Consider the following 18,501-nt stretch of genomic DNA (forward strand, 5'->3'; position numbering starts at 1 on the left):
CAGTGATGAAGATTGTGCTACATCTTAACTGTCAGATCTTTTTATTTTTTTTTCTTTATTGTGAGGCTATACCAGACTTAAGATGTGTTGAAACTGACATAAGCACTGTGTGAAAAGGGCAGCTACCCATTCATTTCAGTGGGATCACTGAGTTAATTCAGGTAGGTATTTAGAGCCTGTATTCAGTACTTTGGAGAGGCACTCTAGCAGCAACTTCTTTCAGTCCTTCTTGGTTAGGTCTCTAAGTGTTGTGTGACTGGTCCTGGGGCAGTTTATTCTGTTCTTCTGGTGGGTCCTCTCAAGCTCCATCAGATTAGATGAGTAGCTTCTCTGGACTGCCATCTTCAGGTCTCCAGATAATGTTCTGCTCCAGGGGTTCATGTTCAGGATTTGGATAACATTCAGAGAGTTTTCCTAAAGTGGTTCCAGTGTCGTCTTGGCTGTATGGTGTGAGTCATTATTATCATTATCAGTATGAGGTTGCATGCATTCAGGGGCAGACTTCCTTCAAGGGCCTGTTAGTCAGATGATAACAGTGCCTTGTTTTCTTCAGACATAGTTTTGTTATGGTCTCATTAGATCAAATAACCTTTTGCCTCATGATTTGAGAGTCCTTTTAGTGCCTGGTGCAAAGTCCAAGTGTACAGTCATACAGTGGTGTGAAAAAGTATTTGCCCCCTTACTGATTTCTTATCTTTTTGCATGTTTGTCACACTGTAATGTTTCAGATCATCAAACAAATTTAAATATTAGTCAACGATAACACAAGTAAACACATCATGCAGTTTTTAAATGAAGGTTTTTATTATTAAGGGAAAACAAAATCCAAAACTACAAAGCCCTGTGTGAATAAGTGTTTCCCCCCCCTGTCAAAACATAACTTAACTCTGGTTTGGAAAAGGTTATAAAGCCATTTCTAAAGCTTTGGGACTGCAGCGAACCACAGTGAGAGCCATTATCCACAAATGGCGAAAACATGGAACAGTGGAGAACCTTCCCAGGAGTGGCCGGCCGACCAAAATTACCCCAAGAGCGCAGCGACAACTCATCCAAGAGGTCACAAAAGACCCCACAACAACATCCAAAGAACTGCAGGCCTCACTTGCCTCAGTTAAGGTGAGTGTTCATGACTCCACCATAAGAAAGAGACTGGGCAAAAATGGTTTGCATGGCAGAGTTCCAAGACGAAAACCACTGCTGAGCAAAAAGAACATAAAGGCTCGTCTCAGTTTTGCCAGAAAACATCTTGATGATCCCCAAGACTTTTGGAATAATACTCTGTGGACAGACGAGACAACAGTTGAACTTTTTGGAAGGTGTGTGTCCCATTATGTGTGGTGTAAAAGTAACACCGCATTTCAGAAAAAGAACATCATACAAACAGTAAAATATTGGTGGTGGTAGTGTGATGGTCTGGGGCTGTTTTGCTGCTTCAGGCCCTGGAAGACTTGCTGTGATAAATGGAACCCTGAATTCTGCTGTGTACCAAAATATCCTGAAGGAGAATGTCCGGCCATCCGTTTGTGACCTCAAGCTGAAGCGAACTTGGGTTCTGCAGCAGGACAATGATCCAAAGCACACCAGCAAGTCCACTTCTGAATGGCTGAAGAAAAACAAAATGAAGACTTTGGAGTGGCCTAGTCAAAGTCCTGACCTGAATCCAATTGAGATGCTGTGGCATGACCTTAAAAAGGCAGTTCATGCCCGAAAACCTTCCAATGTGGCTGACTTACAACAATTCTGCCAAGATGAGTGGGCCAAAATTCCTCCACAGCGCTGTGGCAGACTCATGGCAAGTTATCGAAAACGCTTGATTGCAGTTGTTGCTGCTAAGGGTGGCCCAACCAGTTATTCGGTTTAGGGGGCAAACACTTATTCACACAGGGTTTTGTAGTTTTGGATTTTGTTTTCCCTTAATAATAAAAACCTTCATTTAAAAACTGCATGATGTGTTTACTTGTGTTATCGTTGACTAATATTTAAATTTGTTTGATGATCTGAAACATTACAGTGTGACAAACATGCAAAAAGATAAGAAATCAGTAAGGGGGCAAATACTTTTTCACACCACTGTACATCTTTTACTCAGGAGTGGCCTCCATGTCCCTGCTACCATAAAGGGCTGAGTGATAGAATGCTTCATTCTCTGCACAGAATCTCTGAAGCTTTGCTATTGTGGCCAGTGGGTTCTTGGTTGCGAACCTGACTAGGGTCCTTCTTGCCTGTTGGTCTGGATGTTCAACTGGTCCCAGGTGTCATCCTTTGCAAAATAGTGGACTGTGCTCCTCCAAACATTCAGAACTATAGAAATGTTTACTGTTGTTACCCAGATATATGCCTTGACACAGTTTCATTGCAAAGTTTGATTTTATTTTGTCAAGCACTGTGAATTGTGGGAACCTATGTACTAGTGTGTGTACTGTATTCTTCTAAATCATGACCAGTCAAGTGGCTTTTGACACAAGTGGTCTTGCATGAAATTTTAAAAATAACTCAAGAATAATCAAAGCAAATAAGCTCAGTTTGAATCTGAATAGCTATTGTTTGTAAAGCAAGGCATACAGCAGGGTGACAAATGAAAGGTTAAATCTAACAAAGTGAACAGACTTTTTTGTGCCATGTCTTTAGAGCAGTTTCATTGCTCTTCTGCTGGAGGCAGGAAACATTCATTCTTCCGAAACACATTTCCTCATTGTGTCCAGCATGCCTTCATACTCATTAAGCCATTCAGTAATCTAGAGCTGCAACCACTGGTCAAATCATTAATAGAAAATTAACCAGAAACTAATTTGAAGCAAAAATTACCAAGATGCTCTGGTTTCACCTTTTTTAATGTGAGAAACTAATGCTTTTCTTTGTTAGACATGAGAGTAAACTGAATATCTTTCAATTTGATGGTTGGACAAAAGAAGACATTTGAAGACACCATCTTTGATTTTGGAAATGTCAGAATGGGCATTTGTCCCAGTTCTTGACATTCTGTGAATAAACTGATTAATAATAAAAATGGATGGATTTTCCTATAATTTGTCACCAAACTATATATGAGAATAATATTTACTCTGTAGGAAGGTTATTAATGTGATTGTTAGAGTTAACATGTAGATAATGTGATAGTCATTCAGTTTTGCATTTACATTATGACAGTACTTGTATTTTCTTAGGCTGTTTACCCAAATCTTGGAAGTCTGTCATCGGTTTCTTTTGATCCTGTGATCTGCATGTTTGTCACTATGTAAGGCACAGGTCATAGCACACATCACACTGACTGTGCTTGGACTTTTCTATCTGCTATCACACAGATGCAACAGTGACTTTACTCAATAAACAAAAAGCACATGATGTGTTCCACACTGTAATCTGGGCCCAGGGACACTGCAGTCTGTGTGTGTGCACAGGGGACATACAGTGTTTGCATGTACAAATCCCAAATGTTGCAACTTACAGGAAGCTTTGCTCAGTTGCAGTCAGGACAAATGACTCAGCTCTTTAACCTTGTGACTCTGAGGGACCACCAGGCTTTGGGTCACTGGCTTCTTCTAACTATGATCCTGCTTTCCCTCTTCCTACCTCAACTCATGTGTTTAGATCCCTTGCCTTCCTACTTTTGGTTTCTAAATCCATAATGCCTAAGGTTTCTCCAAGAGAGTTTTTGTGACTCAGTGTAACAAAGACATCATTCAAAGGAACCTTCAGAACCACTCTTCTATAGTAGTGTCCACACTTCTACACAGCCCTCTCAAAAACGTTTTCTGTCTACAGAACACACTATAAAAAGTTGTTCAGTCCCTAGGAAAGTCTGTTTTAGCTTTAGTCTAGAATAGATAACCAAAGCGCTCTATTTCCTTACATCCTCTCCTGATCATTCGCTGCATGACTGTGCAGATGTGGCCCTTATTATGGCTCAGTACTCGGTTCACCTTTTCACTTTGGTGTTTATATCAGATCACTGAAACATTTTCACAGGGTTAAGTTTTGCCATTGACAACAGAGTCTGAATTGAAACCCACATGTAATCCAAACTGTGTGTATTTGCACAGTGTTTGTTCTTCAGGCTCTGTGTTTCAGCACATTGAATTTGAAATAAAATACTGAATACTACATTAAAGTGACAAGTCTCACCTTTTAATGCAAGTTGATTTACATCCGTATAGAAAGACCTGTGTGGGGGAGACAGTGGCTAAACTGCAAGGGTTCAAAAGTAATTGTATACTTGGCAACTAAATATTTCTAGGGCAGCTGTGTGACGTTTCAACATTAGCCCTTAAACTTTAGGCACTACAGCTGAGACTTGGCATTTGCATCTAGTATCCATTGTTGGAGCTGAGCACATAGCCTGAAGAACAAAAACTGTGTAACAGTACAAAACCTGACTTCTGGACTGTATATCAGAACTGGGGATTCTTTAAAATCTCTACCAGACTTTTGATTCAAGACTCAAAATCAAGTCTAGAGCCACAACCACAAAGCAGAGGCAAATGTTTCTAAAAAGCTAAAACCACCATACCAAACACCAGATCCTACCCACATCCTGTATTTCTAGTCCTCATTGTACAAAAATGTCATTGTTATTGAATTTTAGCCCCTTTCCCTTGATACTAGCTACAGGCCCTGACCTCCTACGGTTCCTGTAACTTTCCATTTTACCTTGAGTGCTCATTTGTCCCCTCTCTCTGGATGGCACAGGTTTAAAGCTGCTTAATCTATATTTTTGGTCAAGTGATTGCTATTCAGATGGAGTGCTACAGGCATACAAATGCTCACACACCCATTCAGAGAGGCCCTTATGTGTGACAGTGCATGTTTGTCCAGGGAAAAGAGTCTTTGTCAGATTTCTATTGGGGCACGGAACTTTCCAGTTGGTGACACTGAATTCTCTGTATGTAGATGGCACCTTCAGTTTCCTTTCTAGTGTTAGCAATGTTTCGTCACAGTCATCACCTCTGCAGTTTGACCCTGGTTTCCAACCACCACTTGTAGCACAGTATGGCCTGAATGTCATGTGCTAGAAAGTGGACCTTGTCTGTTGAAAGTGAGCTGTCTAGATCAGATGTCCTACACAGACACAAAGAGACTCTCACCTTTTAAAAGAAACCTGTTCCTCTGTTGTGCTGAGAATTGTACTTGCATGTACAGTTGAACTTTAAAATGCAGAACTAACTCAGTTACATAAATACTAGTACTGCACCTAATAATTCTTCCATTTGGCAGTAATGATGTTGAATAATAATTCTGATTAAATGGTTAATCTCTTGGTGCTCTGGTACTTTCAGACCAAACACTACTAGGGATTCAGTTCCCCATTGGGGAGCTCTGTCGACAGCTACATATCTTCAGGGGCGTTTTTTTTTGTTTTGTGTTTTTTTTTTTTTTGTTTTTGCTTTCACACCACCAATAGGAACACTGAAGTGACAAAGCTGGCCAACATTTAGCAATTAGCCAACAAGCTCACAATGGATAACACATACCGACAGTACCTTAGGGCTAAGTATTGTCTTTATATCTTTCTAATGTTAAAGGGCCCATGGCATGCTTTGCCTTGTTTTTACTTATTCTACTTATCTTAGACGTGACCCAAAAGCTTAAAAATGAGGTGTTCGTATGTTCTAGTATTTTTATGTAGAAGCAACTCGGTTTATACAAATCTCGCAAACTCTCACTCGCAAGAGTTTTTTTCTAACAAAATAAAGTATTGCATGATAGTTTAAGGATCTCCTTGAATGGGCATGAAATCCAGGCTGTTGCGCATTCATGTGAGATTGCCTGACATCCATGGTGCCATTTCAAAAGCGGAATTTTTCAACTGTGCCTAGTTTTGGTAAGCATATTACAACAGGTTTTTCTGTATTTGCTCACACTGCCTGATGCTATTGATAGTCTGGAACAGCAGTCTCAGCTCAATTAAAGTTAGTTCTGAATACAGTCAGAACTAAGCTAATGTTATTTTCTTATGCAAGATATAAATCTTCAGACACTGTTGATAGTGTGACAGCTCAAGGGTGGAAAATAGATGTTATGATATAAATAACTTGGTGTATGACTTGATGAATTGCTCTGTTTTAAGCCACATGCTGAAAAACTTAAGTTTTATTTTAGACAAGCCAGGAAAAGACTAGTGACTTGCTATTTATGAACACACCAGCACAAAGTGTGTTCATAGTTTGGACTGTTTATCACAATGCATTGAGATTTATTACTTAAAACCATTAACCCATCATTATGTTCTATACTCCAGAGTTGGCTGGTCATCTCTTTCTATGTGCTGTTTGAGTCATTAGTAGGCTATATTTTTACTTTTGAAGCTATTTTAGATCAACTGCCTTTAAACCTTATTTCAAGGAGCTCATTGTTCCAGTCATAATGTAAGATCACATAAGACACATCTGCTGTCATGAGCATTTGGATAGAGAGAGGAAAGAAGCCTGCATGTTTTCTGCTCAAACCACCTGGAATTATTTACAGCGGGAAATTAAATTAATGAAAGTGTTGTAAATTTGTTGTTGAATAATTTATTTTCTGTTTGCTTTTGTTCTTAATGCTTTTGATGCTTGGTATTTACACTTTTTATAGCCACTGTTGATGCTGTTGACCAGTGTCTAACCTCAGTGGAATTCCCCTGGTTAAATATGGGTTAAGTAAAAATAAAAACAAATGTTGGCATTCAGCCTGACATAATGGTTGCAAATATGATGAACAATGTACTTTGTCTCGTCAGGTTATTGAATTTGTCCCTTTCTGGCTTAATTTTCCAGAAAAGGAAGAGGATATGAGGTGTTAATCTCTGTGTGTGTGTGGGTGTGTGTGAGACTTAGTGTGTCGTGGTCAGGGAGTTTCACTATCACAGGATTTGAGTGTTGCAGCTTGTTATGGTGCAACAGCGGAGCAACTGACATGTCAGGGCTGATGAATGGGATGCTACTGCTAATGATCGTTAAAATGCTCCTTTCTCCACGTGAAGTACTGGGCCATTTATCCGTCACAAAGATGGACCTACACGCCCAGACACACATGCTCACATCACACACTAATCAGATGCTTTCCAGTAGCCGTAGCAACCGACTACAGGTTATTCCTCGCTGTGCCCCTTCACTGTTTCTCTCCCTTTCTGTTTCTTATATCCAACCTTTTGCTTTCATGAGCTAAACCTTCTCCTCAGCTAACAAAGAAAGTGAAAGTTAAAGATGTAGAAAAGCAGCGAAAAGAACAAGCACCTTGCAGGCCGCTGCCTAGCACCTGATTTCTTCTGGGAACAGAGCAGAGATAAAGAAATAAAGGCGTGACCGTGTGAAAGGCAAAGGAAGAGAGCAGATAAAGACAGGGTTTACCTGCCAGGTGGGACTGGGGAGACTCAGCATATCAAACAGCAGTGCTGCCTTGATATGTGCAGAGTGAGCTGACTAGTAATGCTGGTAGAGAAATAAAGCAGCACTCCCTCAGGCACTGGTGGTAATTCCTGATTCCCAAGTTAAAAAGTGGAGTTTATAGGCAGATAGTGAAATACTGTAACTGACAGAAAACTTTATTATATTTTGAGTTATGCATACTGTAGGTCTAGAGCAGGAACAGAAAGGGGATTTACGGTGCCATGCGAAATTATTCACCCTTGTTTTGTTGAATTACAACCTAGAATTAAAATGGATTTTTATTTGGATTTTATTTAGAGGACTAACAAAATAGTCCACATTGTTGAAATGAAATGAAAGAATACCTTGTTTAAAAAAAATAATAATAAAGATTGAAAAGTTGTGAGTGCATATGTATTCACTGCTTTTATTATGAAACTCTGAAATAAGATGTGGTCACTAAACAGAATGGGTCACACTCCCCAGACATATGGAAGAAGGTCCTCTGGTCAGATGAGTCCAAAATTGAACTTTTTGGCCATCATAGGAAACACGGTGTGGTGTAAATCCAGTACTTCCCATTACCACTAGAACACCATTTCTACAGCGAAGCATGGTGGTGCCAGCAGGGATACATTTCATCAGCAGTGATCCTAAACATACACTGCTGCAGCTATACTGGCATGACTTGAAGACTGCTATGCGCCAGTACAATCCATCTAAAATGAAGGAGCTGGACCAGTTTTGCCATAAAGAATGGGCAAAAATCCACAGCCAGAAAACCAGTGACCGGACACTAACAGCCCAGTGGCTAGCTAATAGAGACGTGCTGTAGCTCAAGAGACTTGCACCTGTAATTGCATCATAAGATGGTTCTACAAAATATTGACTTTGGGGAGGGGGTGGGGAATACTTAAGAACACTTAGTTTCTGGGTTTGTTTTTTTGTTTGTTTTGTTTTTTAGTCAACATGTGTCACTAAAAAAACAAAACTATTTTGCGCAACAAGGTAGGCTTTTTGTGTAATTGAGATGGTACAAACTGCCCAAAAAATGTGTGATAATTCCAGATTGTAACTCACCAAAATAGGAAAAACATCAAGGGGCATGAATACCCTTGCAAATATAGGCTAGATTTTAATATTGTGTGATGTATCCATTTAAATATATTAAATGAACAACAAATGGGAAAGCTCTCGGGTTGTGTTGTGGGATGACTGGTCGCTCTCTGCAGTGGATAGACTGTAGCTAAAGTCCCATTTCTGAGAAGGAACAGGACTTTTTTTTTTATCAGTGTGTGTGTGATAGAGACAGGTGTGGGCAAGTTTTCAGGAGTTATCACAAGAAAAACAAAAACGTCACAGACAGAATGTAACGGATTTAGAGTTCAGCATGAGGACACATCTGACATCTCAGCTGACTAGTACTTAGAGACCTGGCTCTGGATCAAGAACAGAATGAAAACTGGAGATCAACTGTGCCACTTGCCTTCGTATGTCTTCCAAGCCTGTAAGAATGTCAGTGGTATGGTAAACAGGCGTGCTGCCTGAAACGCCCACTAGAGCACAAATGTGGATTAATTTGCAGCTGAAAATAGTCCCCAACAAATGCACTGTTTACTCCTTTTTGTGTAATGTTGCAGTAAAACTGCAGGTCCCAGTTTTTTCACATTTTTAGCTATGATATGTTGAAATGAATATGTTAGTGATCCGTTTTAAAAGCTTACCTCATTATTAAAGAATCAGTTGGCTTATGTAGGCCAGCTGGAAAGGTGGAGAGACTTATGAGATGGACCAATGAACTATCAGTTTTATTTATTTATTAATAACAAGAACATACTGTAGCCTAGCAGGCCTGTTTACCTCCACCCTTCAGAGCTTGTCTGTTTGAATGTTTCTGTGAAGAGTTTGTTTTGTATTTACTTCTGAGCTAAGTGTTATTTAGCAGCTCTACAATTAATTGAAACCTGTTTAATAAATGGCCATTAAAGCTGCTACAAAATCATTATTGACCTATTAGAATATGAACACCAGACAAAAGAGAGCTAAAAAAAACACTACAGTGTCTTTGTTGGACTGCTGTACTGTACCTACCACACCTAGTGTAGGAGGTGAGGTTATAAGACATTAACAAATAATTTTGAACTTTATACAAAATAAAATTAGGTTTTTTTTTTTGTTTCTTAAACATCTCTTGAAACTAGCGACATAATCAGTACACTGATTCAGGATCTGTTCCCAGCCCACTATTAGTAATATGTCTTGGCGTGTCTCAGGTGTCATTCACCACAAGGTGCAATAGCTTGCTCTCTACACCCACATTCCTCACATTGTTCTGAAAGAGTTCATGGAAAGGGATAGGAAGCACTTAAGAGGCCGCAATAAATCACTGACTCAGATGATGTACCATACCGTGTAATCACATTACGTCATTATTTACAGTACTTAGTACCATTTATCATTCCCTTGTGGCTGATTCCAACTGCTTTACTTTAATGCAGCACAGTTGTCATTACACTTAAAAGCAACCTTGCTCTAGTAGCTTTCAACCTTTTTACACCCACTGTGTGGCCTGTTGTCTCATTCTGGCGCCTGTGTATCTGTTAGTTTTGGTTTTATGGCTAGCAGGAAGGCCGGTCTTTGCTGAAAATGTTCCTGTGCTGTATCAAGTTCTTTCGGAAGTCAAGGTGAGGCTGAAGGCAAATATTTACTCTTCACTGGCAGCTTCCTCATTAACAAGGCCTTGGTAGAGAGGCTTGGTATGTAAGGCCAAACTGTGTCCAACCAGTGTCACCTTGAGTGAACCTGGCCTCCAGTGGCGCTCCAGCCCTGCTATCTCTGTCTTGTGCTAAGTTACATATTTACACATCCGTCAGATCCTACTTAACTGGAACTGCTGACTCCCTTATATGTAAAAGCCTCTTCAGAGTTACTCACTGAGTTTGGCAAGTGTTTTATAGCGGAAATGGGTGTGTTCATTTAGAGCTAACCCATGAATGAAAAGAGCTACTGTGACAACATATTGGTTACAGACTGCCCTTCACATCCAAACAGGAAGGACTGTTTCAGGCAAACAGTGTCACCTTTGGATTTTGAAACTAACAAATACAGTATACAGCTGGAAAACAGGAGAAGATTATGGTCTTCATTTTATTATTGTTTACTGGCTCAGCTTTAAGATAATGCAGAGCACAACAAAAACTGAACTAATGTCTAGAGATGCACCAGTTTCAACTTTCTTGGCCAGATCTGTTTGTTTTTTTTGTTTGTTTGTTTGTTTGTTTTAAGTCTGACCTACTCATTCCGATTCGCTTTCTTTCTAGAAACTATAATTGACAGCATACAGACATTTTTGTAACTTTAATGAAAAATGAAATTGTAATAACAAAACATATTAAATTTTTACAATTACAGCTTTCCCTCACTTTTTTCCAAACTTCCAACTAGAAGTGAAGTGCAGTATTCTAACTTCTCCAAATATAAACAAATGCAAAAGGTACTGGAAATAGAAGAATGTCTGTTACTGGGTTCTTTTTGAAGTGTGTGTAGTTTGGATTTGCTGTGTTTACTACAGGTTGGATACACTACATATACATGCATTTCATGTGTAGCCAGTAACTCCCTCATTATGTATTCTTTGTCATAGACGTGGACGTAGCTTCCCCTTCTCCAAGATGTTTTTGTAGGCTCCTCTCTGCACTCTTTGCACACTACGTGCTTATAATACATTAATGAATACACGCATGGTACAGACGCAAGCGAGATACTACATGCTGCTCAAGCTACACTTTTGGTCTGTGCCACTGCGTGTGTGACATGGACTGTCATGCCTCTAAATCTGACCGGCACAAAATTGGAAATCTCAGAGTGATCGGCCGGTAACCAATCAAGGCGACGTGTAAAGCACATTGCAGAAACAATGCCCACCTGTAACGTTATCCTTTGCAGAACAGTAATAATGGTAGATGAATGGGAGATGCTTAAATCCACCATAAAACTGGTGCAAAGCTCCCGCTTCGAATGGGAAGTGTAAAAGGGAATTTTGTGAAGCTCTTTTATAGGATGTGGATGCCATCATTTAGCATTTTTAATACTGTCAGCATAGTCTGTCTCTGAATGCTTTGACATCCCTGACCTGTCTGTGGGTCTCAGCATGAAGCACACTGTTTCCTTCCTCACGAATATATCATTTCATTTTACAGTAAAATGCTCAGTAATTGGGCATTGTAGCTTTTAGCAAATGTTCCTCAAACAGCAGGGAAGTGTTTGTTGGGGATTACAGCTGCAAATGAATCCAAATTTGGTGCTTCACTGTATGTTGCCAGCTGTTGGGCAGTTTATTTTGGCCTAACTCAAAACAAACGTCATATTCATTATTATGAAGGAACATGTCACTCAGTGCAACAATGTGTGTCACCGATGCTTTAATAGGGTTTGACAACTGTTTAGCTCTCTGGTGCAGAGGAACAGGATATATCAAGCTTTGACATATTGTTAGTCGGATCAGTTCATTGATGGCTGTGGTCATTTTATGGGATTTGTTGTTGGGGGTGAATTTTACCAGACTTCTTCTTTAAGACATGGATGTGATAAAGGACATTTTGGCAAACAAAGCTTGATAGTAAGCCTAACATAAATCATACAAGTCATCCTGTTGCTGTAAAACATTTAACACCATTACTTATGTGATGACACATATATTGAGCTGCCTGTCAGTTTCTGGTGAACGTCTGAGCCCACTGCCTCATTTTCCCCATTATTTTCCACCAGCACATTCACACGCTGCATATTCTGAGAAATATTAGCTTCAAAGCCAAAATTCATTTCCTCAGAACCCCTACTTGGCATTATACTGCAACAAACATGGCAAAGTGTAAAACAAACTCGCCCACACCCACCTCATACATATATTATTTATAAGTCATCTTTTATCTCTGCAGTGCCATTGTTGGCATGTTTGCCTTGAATGCGGGCAGCAGTGAGTTTCACTGTTTGATTCTGTCTTTGCAGTGGCCCAGTGGTGATGATGAAGTCAGGAAACTAGAAAAACTTGACTTCATAGTTCTGTAATGAGAATGACCTAAGACTTGTGGAATGGCCTGAGAATGGTATCACTCCTCCTCTGCACTCCTCTGCTTCTCTCTGTGAATTATCTCTGATATGTGACCATCATTCTCCTTTTACCTTCTGGTGTTGTTTCACTCCTGAGACCATCTAGGCTCAAACTTTGGTTTATAAACTGATAACTCAGCTCATTGGCAGGTTTTCTTCAACAAACCCTGAGTTTCTGAGCGTCCCCTCCCCTACAGCCCATCATCATGGCCTTGAGGAGATGTTGGACATGTTGTTTCATTTCCTTATTGATCCAAGCTCATTAATGTTCAGAGATTCATTTTAAATAGAAGGAGCTCAAAACCTCACGGGGATATTAGATCATCCTCTGAGGACTATGTTTACTGAGGTTTAACCACTGTTGTTGCACTGATATCTTTTTAAACAACGATCTCTCACTCTCAGTTCAGAATAAATGCAGTAACTGTTGTTTAGAAGGGCAGGTTTTCTTATAACACGTTCCTCTGTATACACTAAGGTGCAGTTTGTAAGATCTAGAAGGCTATTAAGAGAAATGGGCTATATCATGTATAACTGTTTTCATTAATGTGTAATCACCAGAAAATAAGAATCTCTGCATTTTCTTTAGCTTAGAATGAGCTTTTTATATCTACATAGGAGCAGGTCCTCTGCTGTGGAGGCCGCCATGTTGAGCTGCCATGTTTTTTACAGTAGCCTAGAATGGACAAACCATGTGGAAATAGCAGCTTGGATTGGGAGATGGTTGGAAGGTGAAAAGAAGTAACATTAGAGGAAGCACTGTTGGGAGTTTAAGAACTATAATTTGTTAAATGGAGGATAATCAAACATTAACACAAGAAAAAGGACTACGATGAATCCCCGTCGTCAAAGAAGCAACAGCGTGAAGAATGTTTTAAGGTGAACTGTGGTCAAGTGAGTCATCGATTGCAAAAGACCCATCAAGCCAGCTGCCGTTCAACTTTTGTTCTTTTCATGCAGTTGCAGTAAGAGTACCTGGAGCGACCTAAATGGATGCTTAAAGTCTGACTGAGAGTTCACTGATAGGCCTAATGAATAAGATTGTATTAATTCCCATCTTAATGGGCATTCAGCCTCCTTGAAAATTACACTGTGGTCCATTGAGTGGCTGTTAGCTTTTGCTTGGTCAAGTCAGTCACACTTGTTTTCTGAGTGCACAATTTGCCCTGTATTTACGGTAATCACTGTGAAACTGTGACAGCTGTTGAACACAATGTACTGTATGAAAGCTTTGCTGAATGCTGCAGTCTGCAACCTCGCTGCTAGATGTCACTGAATACCGCACCTGTAAGACAATTCTCAGGCACTGCTGGGACAGTCTTGTCAGATATATCATACCGAAAGTAGTTAGCTATCATCCTTAAAAGAATTCAAGTCAGGAACTGTGTGGGCATCACTAAATAAAACTTACATGCAAGTCATGCGCCCACAGACACGCCCTTTATTTACCTGTTGTCATGGTGAATTGCATTAGCAAAGTTTTTTTTTTTTTGTTTTCATCACTTTGCACAGGATTAACTCAGAGTGAGGAGTTTTCAGTCTCTGGATTTGTTTCTCCACTTTCTGGAACAGGCCCTTTGATACTGCTATAGTAAAACCCCCTATTTTATGACCAGCACCAACCCAGCCCCTCTTCCCCTCTGCATTCTTTTTCTGTTTCACTCATTCTTTCTCCTTTTCACTCTCTTTTCAATCTCTTTTGTCAGCTTAGTTTCCAGGACACCCAAATAAAAGAGCTTCTGTTGAGTTCAGCTCTGACAATGAATCAGACATGGGTTAGTCATTTGACATTTATTCAAATTAAATGCTCATGATTTGATCTTTGGAGGAGCATTAGCCTCACAGATTATATTTACTGAGGTGAGGCACTGACACTTCAGAACAACATGAAGCTACTCAATAGTGAGTCAGTTGGCCTTGTCAGCTGATCTGGCTATATGAGATTGGAGCCTGAATGGCTCCTCCCTGTGGTCAGAGATTGATACTGCATGACGAGAGACATTTCCTGGAAATGAACTGGTTTTAGTGGGCGGCGATGTAGGCTTGGCAGTCAGGACAACAGTGGGAAAGAATGTCAGCAGAGAGAGCTGTTCTGCAGGGATCCACTGCAGGAGTGATGGTATGCCTGGAGGAGGGGGGTTCAATGGAAAGTTTTTAAAGTGAGAGCTGTGGCTTCTCGCTCTGGAGTAATCAGTAAGATCTTGTTGTTACTGTGCACAGCACTGATGCTGATAGCATTTGGGGCTTTTTGCTACTTGTGATGACACCTTACCTGTATGATGACTGTAGTGGAGGGAAATTTCCCGTTGTGACCGTATGGGCTGTGACAGTTATACAGATATCTAGCTGTAGGCGTCTCAGCAGCCTGAAGACCTTTATAGAAGGGAATCTACCAGACTCTCTAAACCTGCCTGTGACTTTTTCTTTGTTTGTTTTTTTGAATGGGTAGTTCTGGGAAGTGTGCATGTCTGTGTCTGATTTCATCTCACACAGTCAGAAGCTGGTGTTAACCATTTCCTTTCACTTTTCCTCGTTTGTATCCCAGGAGCGCTTTGCTGAACTCTTTGGGCAGGATGCGGCGGCAGAGAACAGGAGGTCTCAGGAGAGCTTCAAGAAGTGGCTGCTGGCGGGGATGACCCTGGTGACCGGCGTCGTGGTGGGCTCACTCATCATCCAGAAACGCCTGTGAGGGGAGACAGGGGACAGCCCGACTGACACTCTTCTCCCATGAGCCTCTCCACTTGCCTCCTTCAGTACCCTCAACCTGCACACCACAGGAGTTGAAATGAAGGTCTTTTTTGTCTGAACTGCTCATGATGTTTACTTTTTGTCCTCCCCGCACATCCCAAAGTGGATTGAGGATCCTCACAAGTTATTGAACTTTTGAGAAAGAGACAGAGAAGAGGAAGAGTTGCTAGTATTCATATGTTCACCTTATTCCATTCTGAAAAAATGCATATTCTTTGAACCAGGTGTTTCTTTTGTTCCTTTCTTCCACGTGTTCTTGTATTATTTTTCCTTCTGTGTGTATGTGTGTATTAGTTTTAACCAATTTTTTTTCCATTTTTATTCTTGTAGAGTGTGTTGTGGGGCCTGGGCTACTCTACATGTCTCATCTTGTATTGCTGTATGTCCACACACAGCTCTACAATAGTTTTGTATGTGCCATATGGAGAATGAAAGCCAGGGAGGGGGCGCACCCACGCCTAAACATCTTCAGTAGCCCCCGCTTCCTGCCACCAACACCTGCAGTATCACAGTCCAGGACTCCATACACTGCCCTGTCCTTCATGATTATCGGTTTCTTACAAATGGTAAATCAAAAGGAGTTCAACAGATTTTAGTTAATACAACATGGAAGTCAAATTAAAAATGTAGTAAAACCCCCACTGCTCATGTTGGTCTGTGCTGTATGGTCATACTTGGTCTCAGTTTAATCCTGTTTGTGTTTAGTCAGCCTGCTGACTTCCACACTACTGTAACTGCAGCTTATACGAGCAGGGCACCACGTCTCAGACCCTCCATGTTTACTACACAGTAGCGGAAGAACGCAGCAAATACTGTAGCAACACATACAACAGATAGAGCGGCACCGGCCCCAGCGACACTCAGACTACAGCAGAAAGATTCTATAATCTTATGAGTCTTATGGGTTGGATATTTCGGTGTAAAGCTGTTTTGGTTGCACGTAACGTTGACCCCCACCCCTGCATTTAGCAATTATGAACAATATAAAGACAAGTTAATAAATGGATTCTAACACAATCTAATACATTTTTATTAATGTATTTTTCATCATGTTTAACTTCTGCTATGAGGCACCAGTTACAGCAAAGAATGGTTGAGAATATAACAGTTTCCACCACATTGGCAGTTTATTAGGAACACTTAGCTAAGACTAATGCAGTCTGAGCCAATCCTCCTCCATGAGGTGATGTTCCATTTTTGTTGAAGGCGTTGAATCAACTGGGCGATCATTTTGGAGGATGCACTTTCTGCTGCTGTTGAACTGTGCTGCATTATACACACAGACCTTTTCTAATTATTTAGGCTGGTTAAATAACAGAAACCCCTCTTTGTGGACCTTTCAACAAAACCTGATCATTTTACAAGCCATACACAAGCAGGTTGGACACTGAAAAGATCAGAGCTCAGAAATAGTAAATTCTTCATTCGAAGTCCAATGCTGATATTTAACAAACGGCTGGTCTTGATATAAATTCTTTTTTCCTGTTGTTTTTTTAGTTGTGACTAAGATACATATTGAGTGTGGAATTTGGAAAAATGAGCCTGTCAGTGCACACTGCTGGACAAACTAATTATTGGTAATGCCGTCTCAAAATTAGCTTGGTATTTCTCTACCACAATTTCCTGTTATCGAACAAGACAAAGATGTATCTACGTATTGGCAATTTATCACTCTAGCTCTGCTGCATGTAGTAACAGTTTTTCACAGCGTTTCATAGACTATTTAAATCTCATACAAGCTCATACAGTATGAGGTGATTTATTGGGCTGGCTAATAACTGTTTTATGCTCAATCCTTTATCATCTGGGCAGGTAGTGATGCTGTGCAGCAGAAGTTATAATTGTTGAAAAATTACACTAATAAAATGTTTGTCCGATTACAGCTACATGAGGCAAATCCATTGGTTCCAGCTTGTCCAGTGTAGATTTACGGCTGTTCACTGTACTGATACTAATAAACTGAACATCCTGGGAAACTGTGATACACATTTCACTATTTTGTGGACTAAACATTAATTGAGAAAATAAGCCACAACTGCAGCCACATTTGTTTATATACGCTTCTGAATGTGGGGTGTTATGGGTTAAAATGGTGTCACTGATCATTTGTGATCAACTCCTAATCGTGTGCTCTAGTGGTTAGAAAACGTTTTCTGCAGGGGGATTTTTTCCACTATGTGCTAATCCAATAATCATTTCTTGTTTTTTTTAACCATTAGTCAGATACTATCACACAATTCTGCTTCATCTTATCAGCAGAGGGCAAATCCTGGCCTATTGAACGGTCATGTAGCAAACTCCTGAAGCAGCTGCCTTTCAGGAGACAATGCGGTTCTGCATCACAAGTTGAGTTAAAGTCGATAAGAAATGTCATACTGTGTCTGTTCGCCATCTTAAGCGAATCACTGTCAGTGGCTGTAGGAGCGTAAAACCTTCATGTCTAATCTCGGTCTCGCTCTCCAAGTTATCCATGCATTGCTCTCACAGTCAATCCACCCCCACTTCTCCCTAGACTCCTCAAATCTGTCAAATCTCCATCCATCTCTCCTCCTGTTTCCCTCTCCATCCAGCTCCACCTCTTCCTTTGCAGTCCCCCGGCTGTCACTGCACCTAGTCACGTGTATCAGTCACAGCTGGCCCACCTGCTACTTCACATAAACACACCTCGGCATGCACGCATACTTGTCAGGTACACACCTGCCAGCCAGTCCATGAGAGAGAGCGAGGAGGAGGCCTCGTCTTTGTTTTTAAACATCGTTCCATCTTTCATTTAAAGCCGTGTTTGTCGCCTTTCACGCATCGACAACTGGCAGCTCCATTAATTTACTGGGAAAGGTGGGGGCCCTCATTCATGTTCCCAGTATCTACCAACTGCTTCAAATGTGATCTTATTCCAAATCATGTCTCCAGCTAAGAACAGTATGTCCTGGTGTGTTACAGCAGCACAATAATACAAACCACAGGTGCCCTTTTCTCATCAAACACAGGTTCAGCACTAGATTGAACTGTGTGGAACCACGGACAGTAAACATTAAAGGAAGGGGGTGCAAAAAAAAAAAAAAACCAAGAATTTCCACGCGAGTCATCTGTCACCACATTATCAGTGCAGCTGTGTCTCCATCTTCAAAGCAGGGCTCATCTCTAACAGACCTGTACATCGGCAGACATGGATTCCTCATTCAAAAGTCATGGTTGTTGATTTTGGAAGAGATGTTTCACCAAATAACTGCATTGAATACTGATGAGCATCACCCTCAAAATGCTTGTGTCTTGGGCATCTTATTAGTCAAGGTCTGCTCTC

General features: G+C 40.6%; 1 protein-coding gene across 1 annotated transcript in view; it reads left to right on the forward strand.

Moving 5' to 3' along the window:
• Positions 1 to 18,263, forward strand: part of bcl2l1 (BCL2 like 1) — a 32,385-nt gene extending 14,122 nt beyond the window's left edge. Inside the window, 3 exon segments of the mRNA XM_020624160.1 lie at positions 14,998 to 15,114; positions 15,116 to 15,243; positions 15,531 to 18,263. Of these exon segments, the coding sequence (XP_020479816.1) occupies positions 14,998 to 15,114; positions 15,116 to 15,241 (243 nt within the window). The 3' untranslated portion in view covers positions 15,242 to 15,243; positions 15,531 to 18,263.
• The last annotated feature ends 238 nt before the right edge of the window (positions 18,264 to 18,501 follow it).

This window comes from Monopterus albus, unplaced genomic scaffold (assembly GCF_001952655.1).
Source record: "Monopterus albus unplaced genomic scaffold, M_albus_1.0 scaffold321.1, whole genome shotgun sequence".
NCBI lineage: Eukaryota > Metazoa > Chordata > Actinopteri > Synbranchiformes > Synbranchidae > Monopterus > Monopterus albus.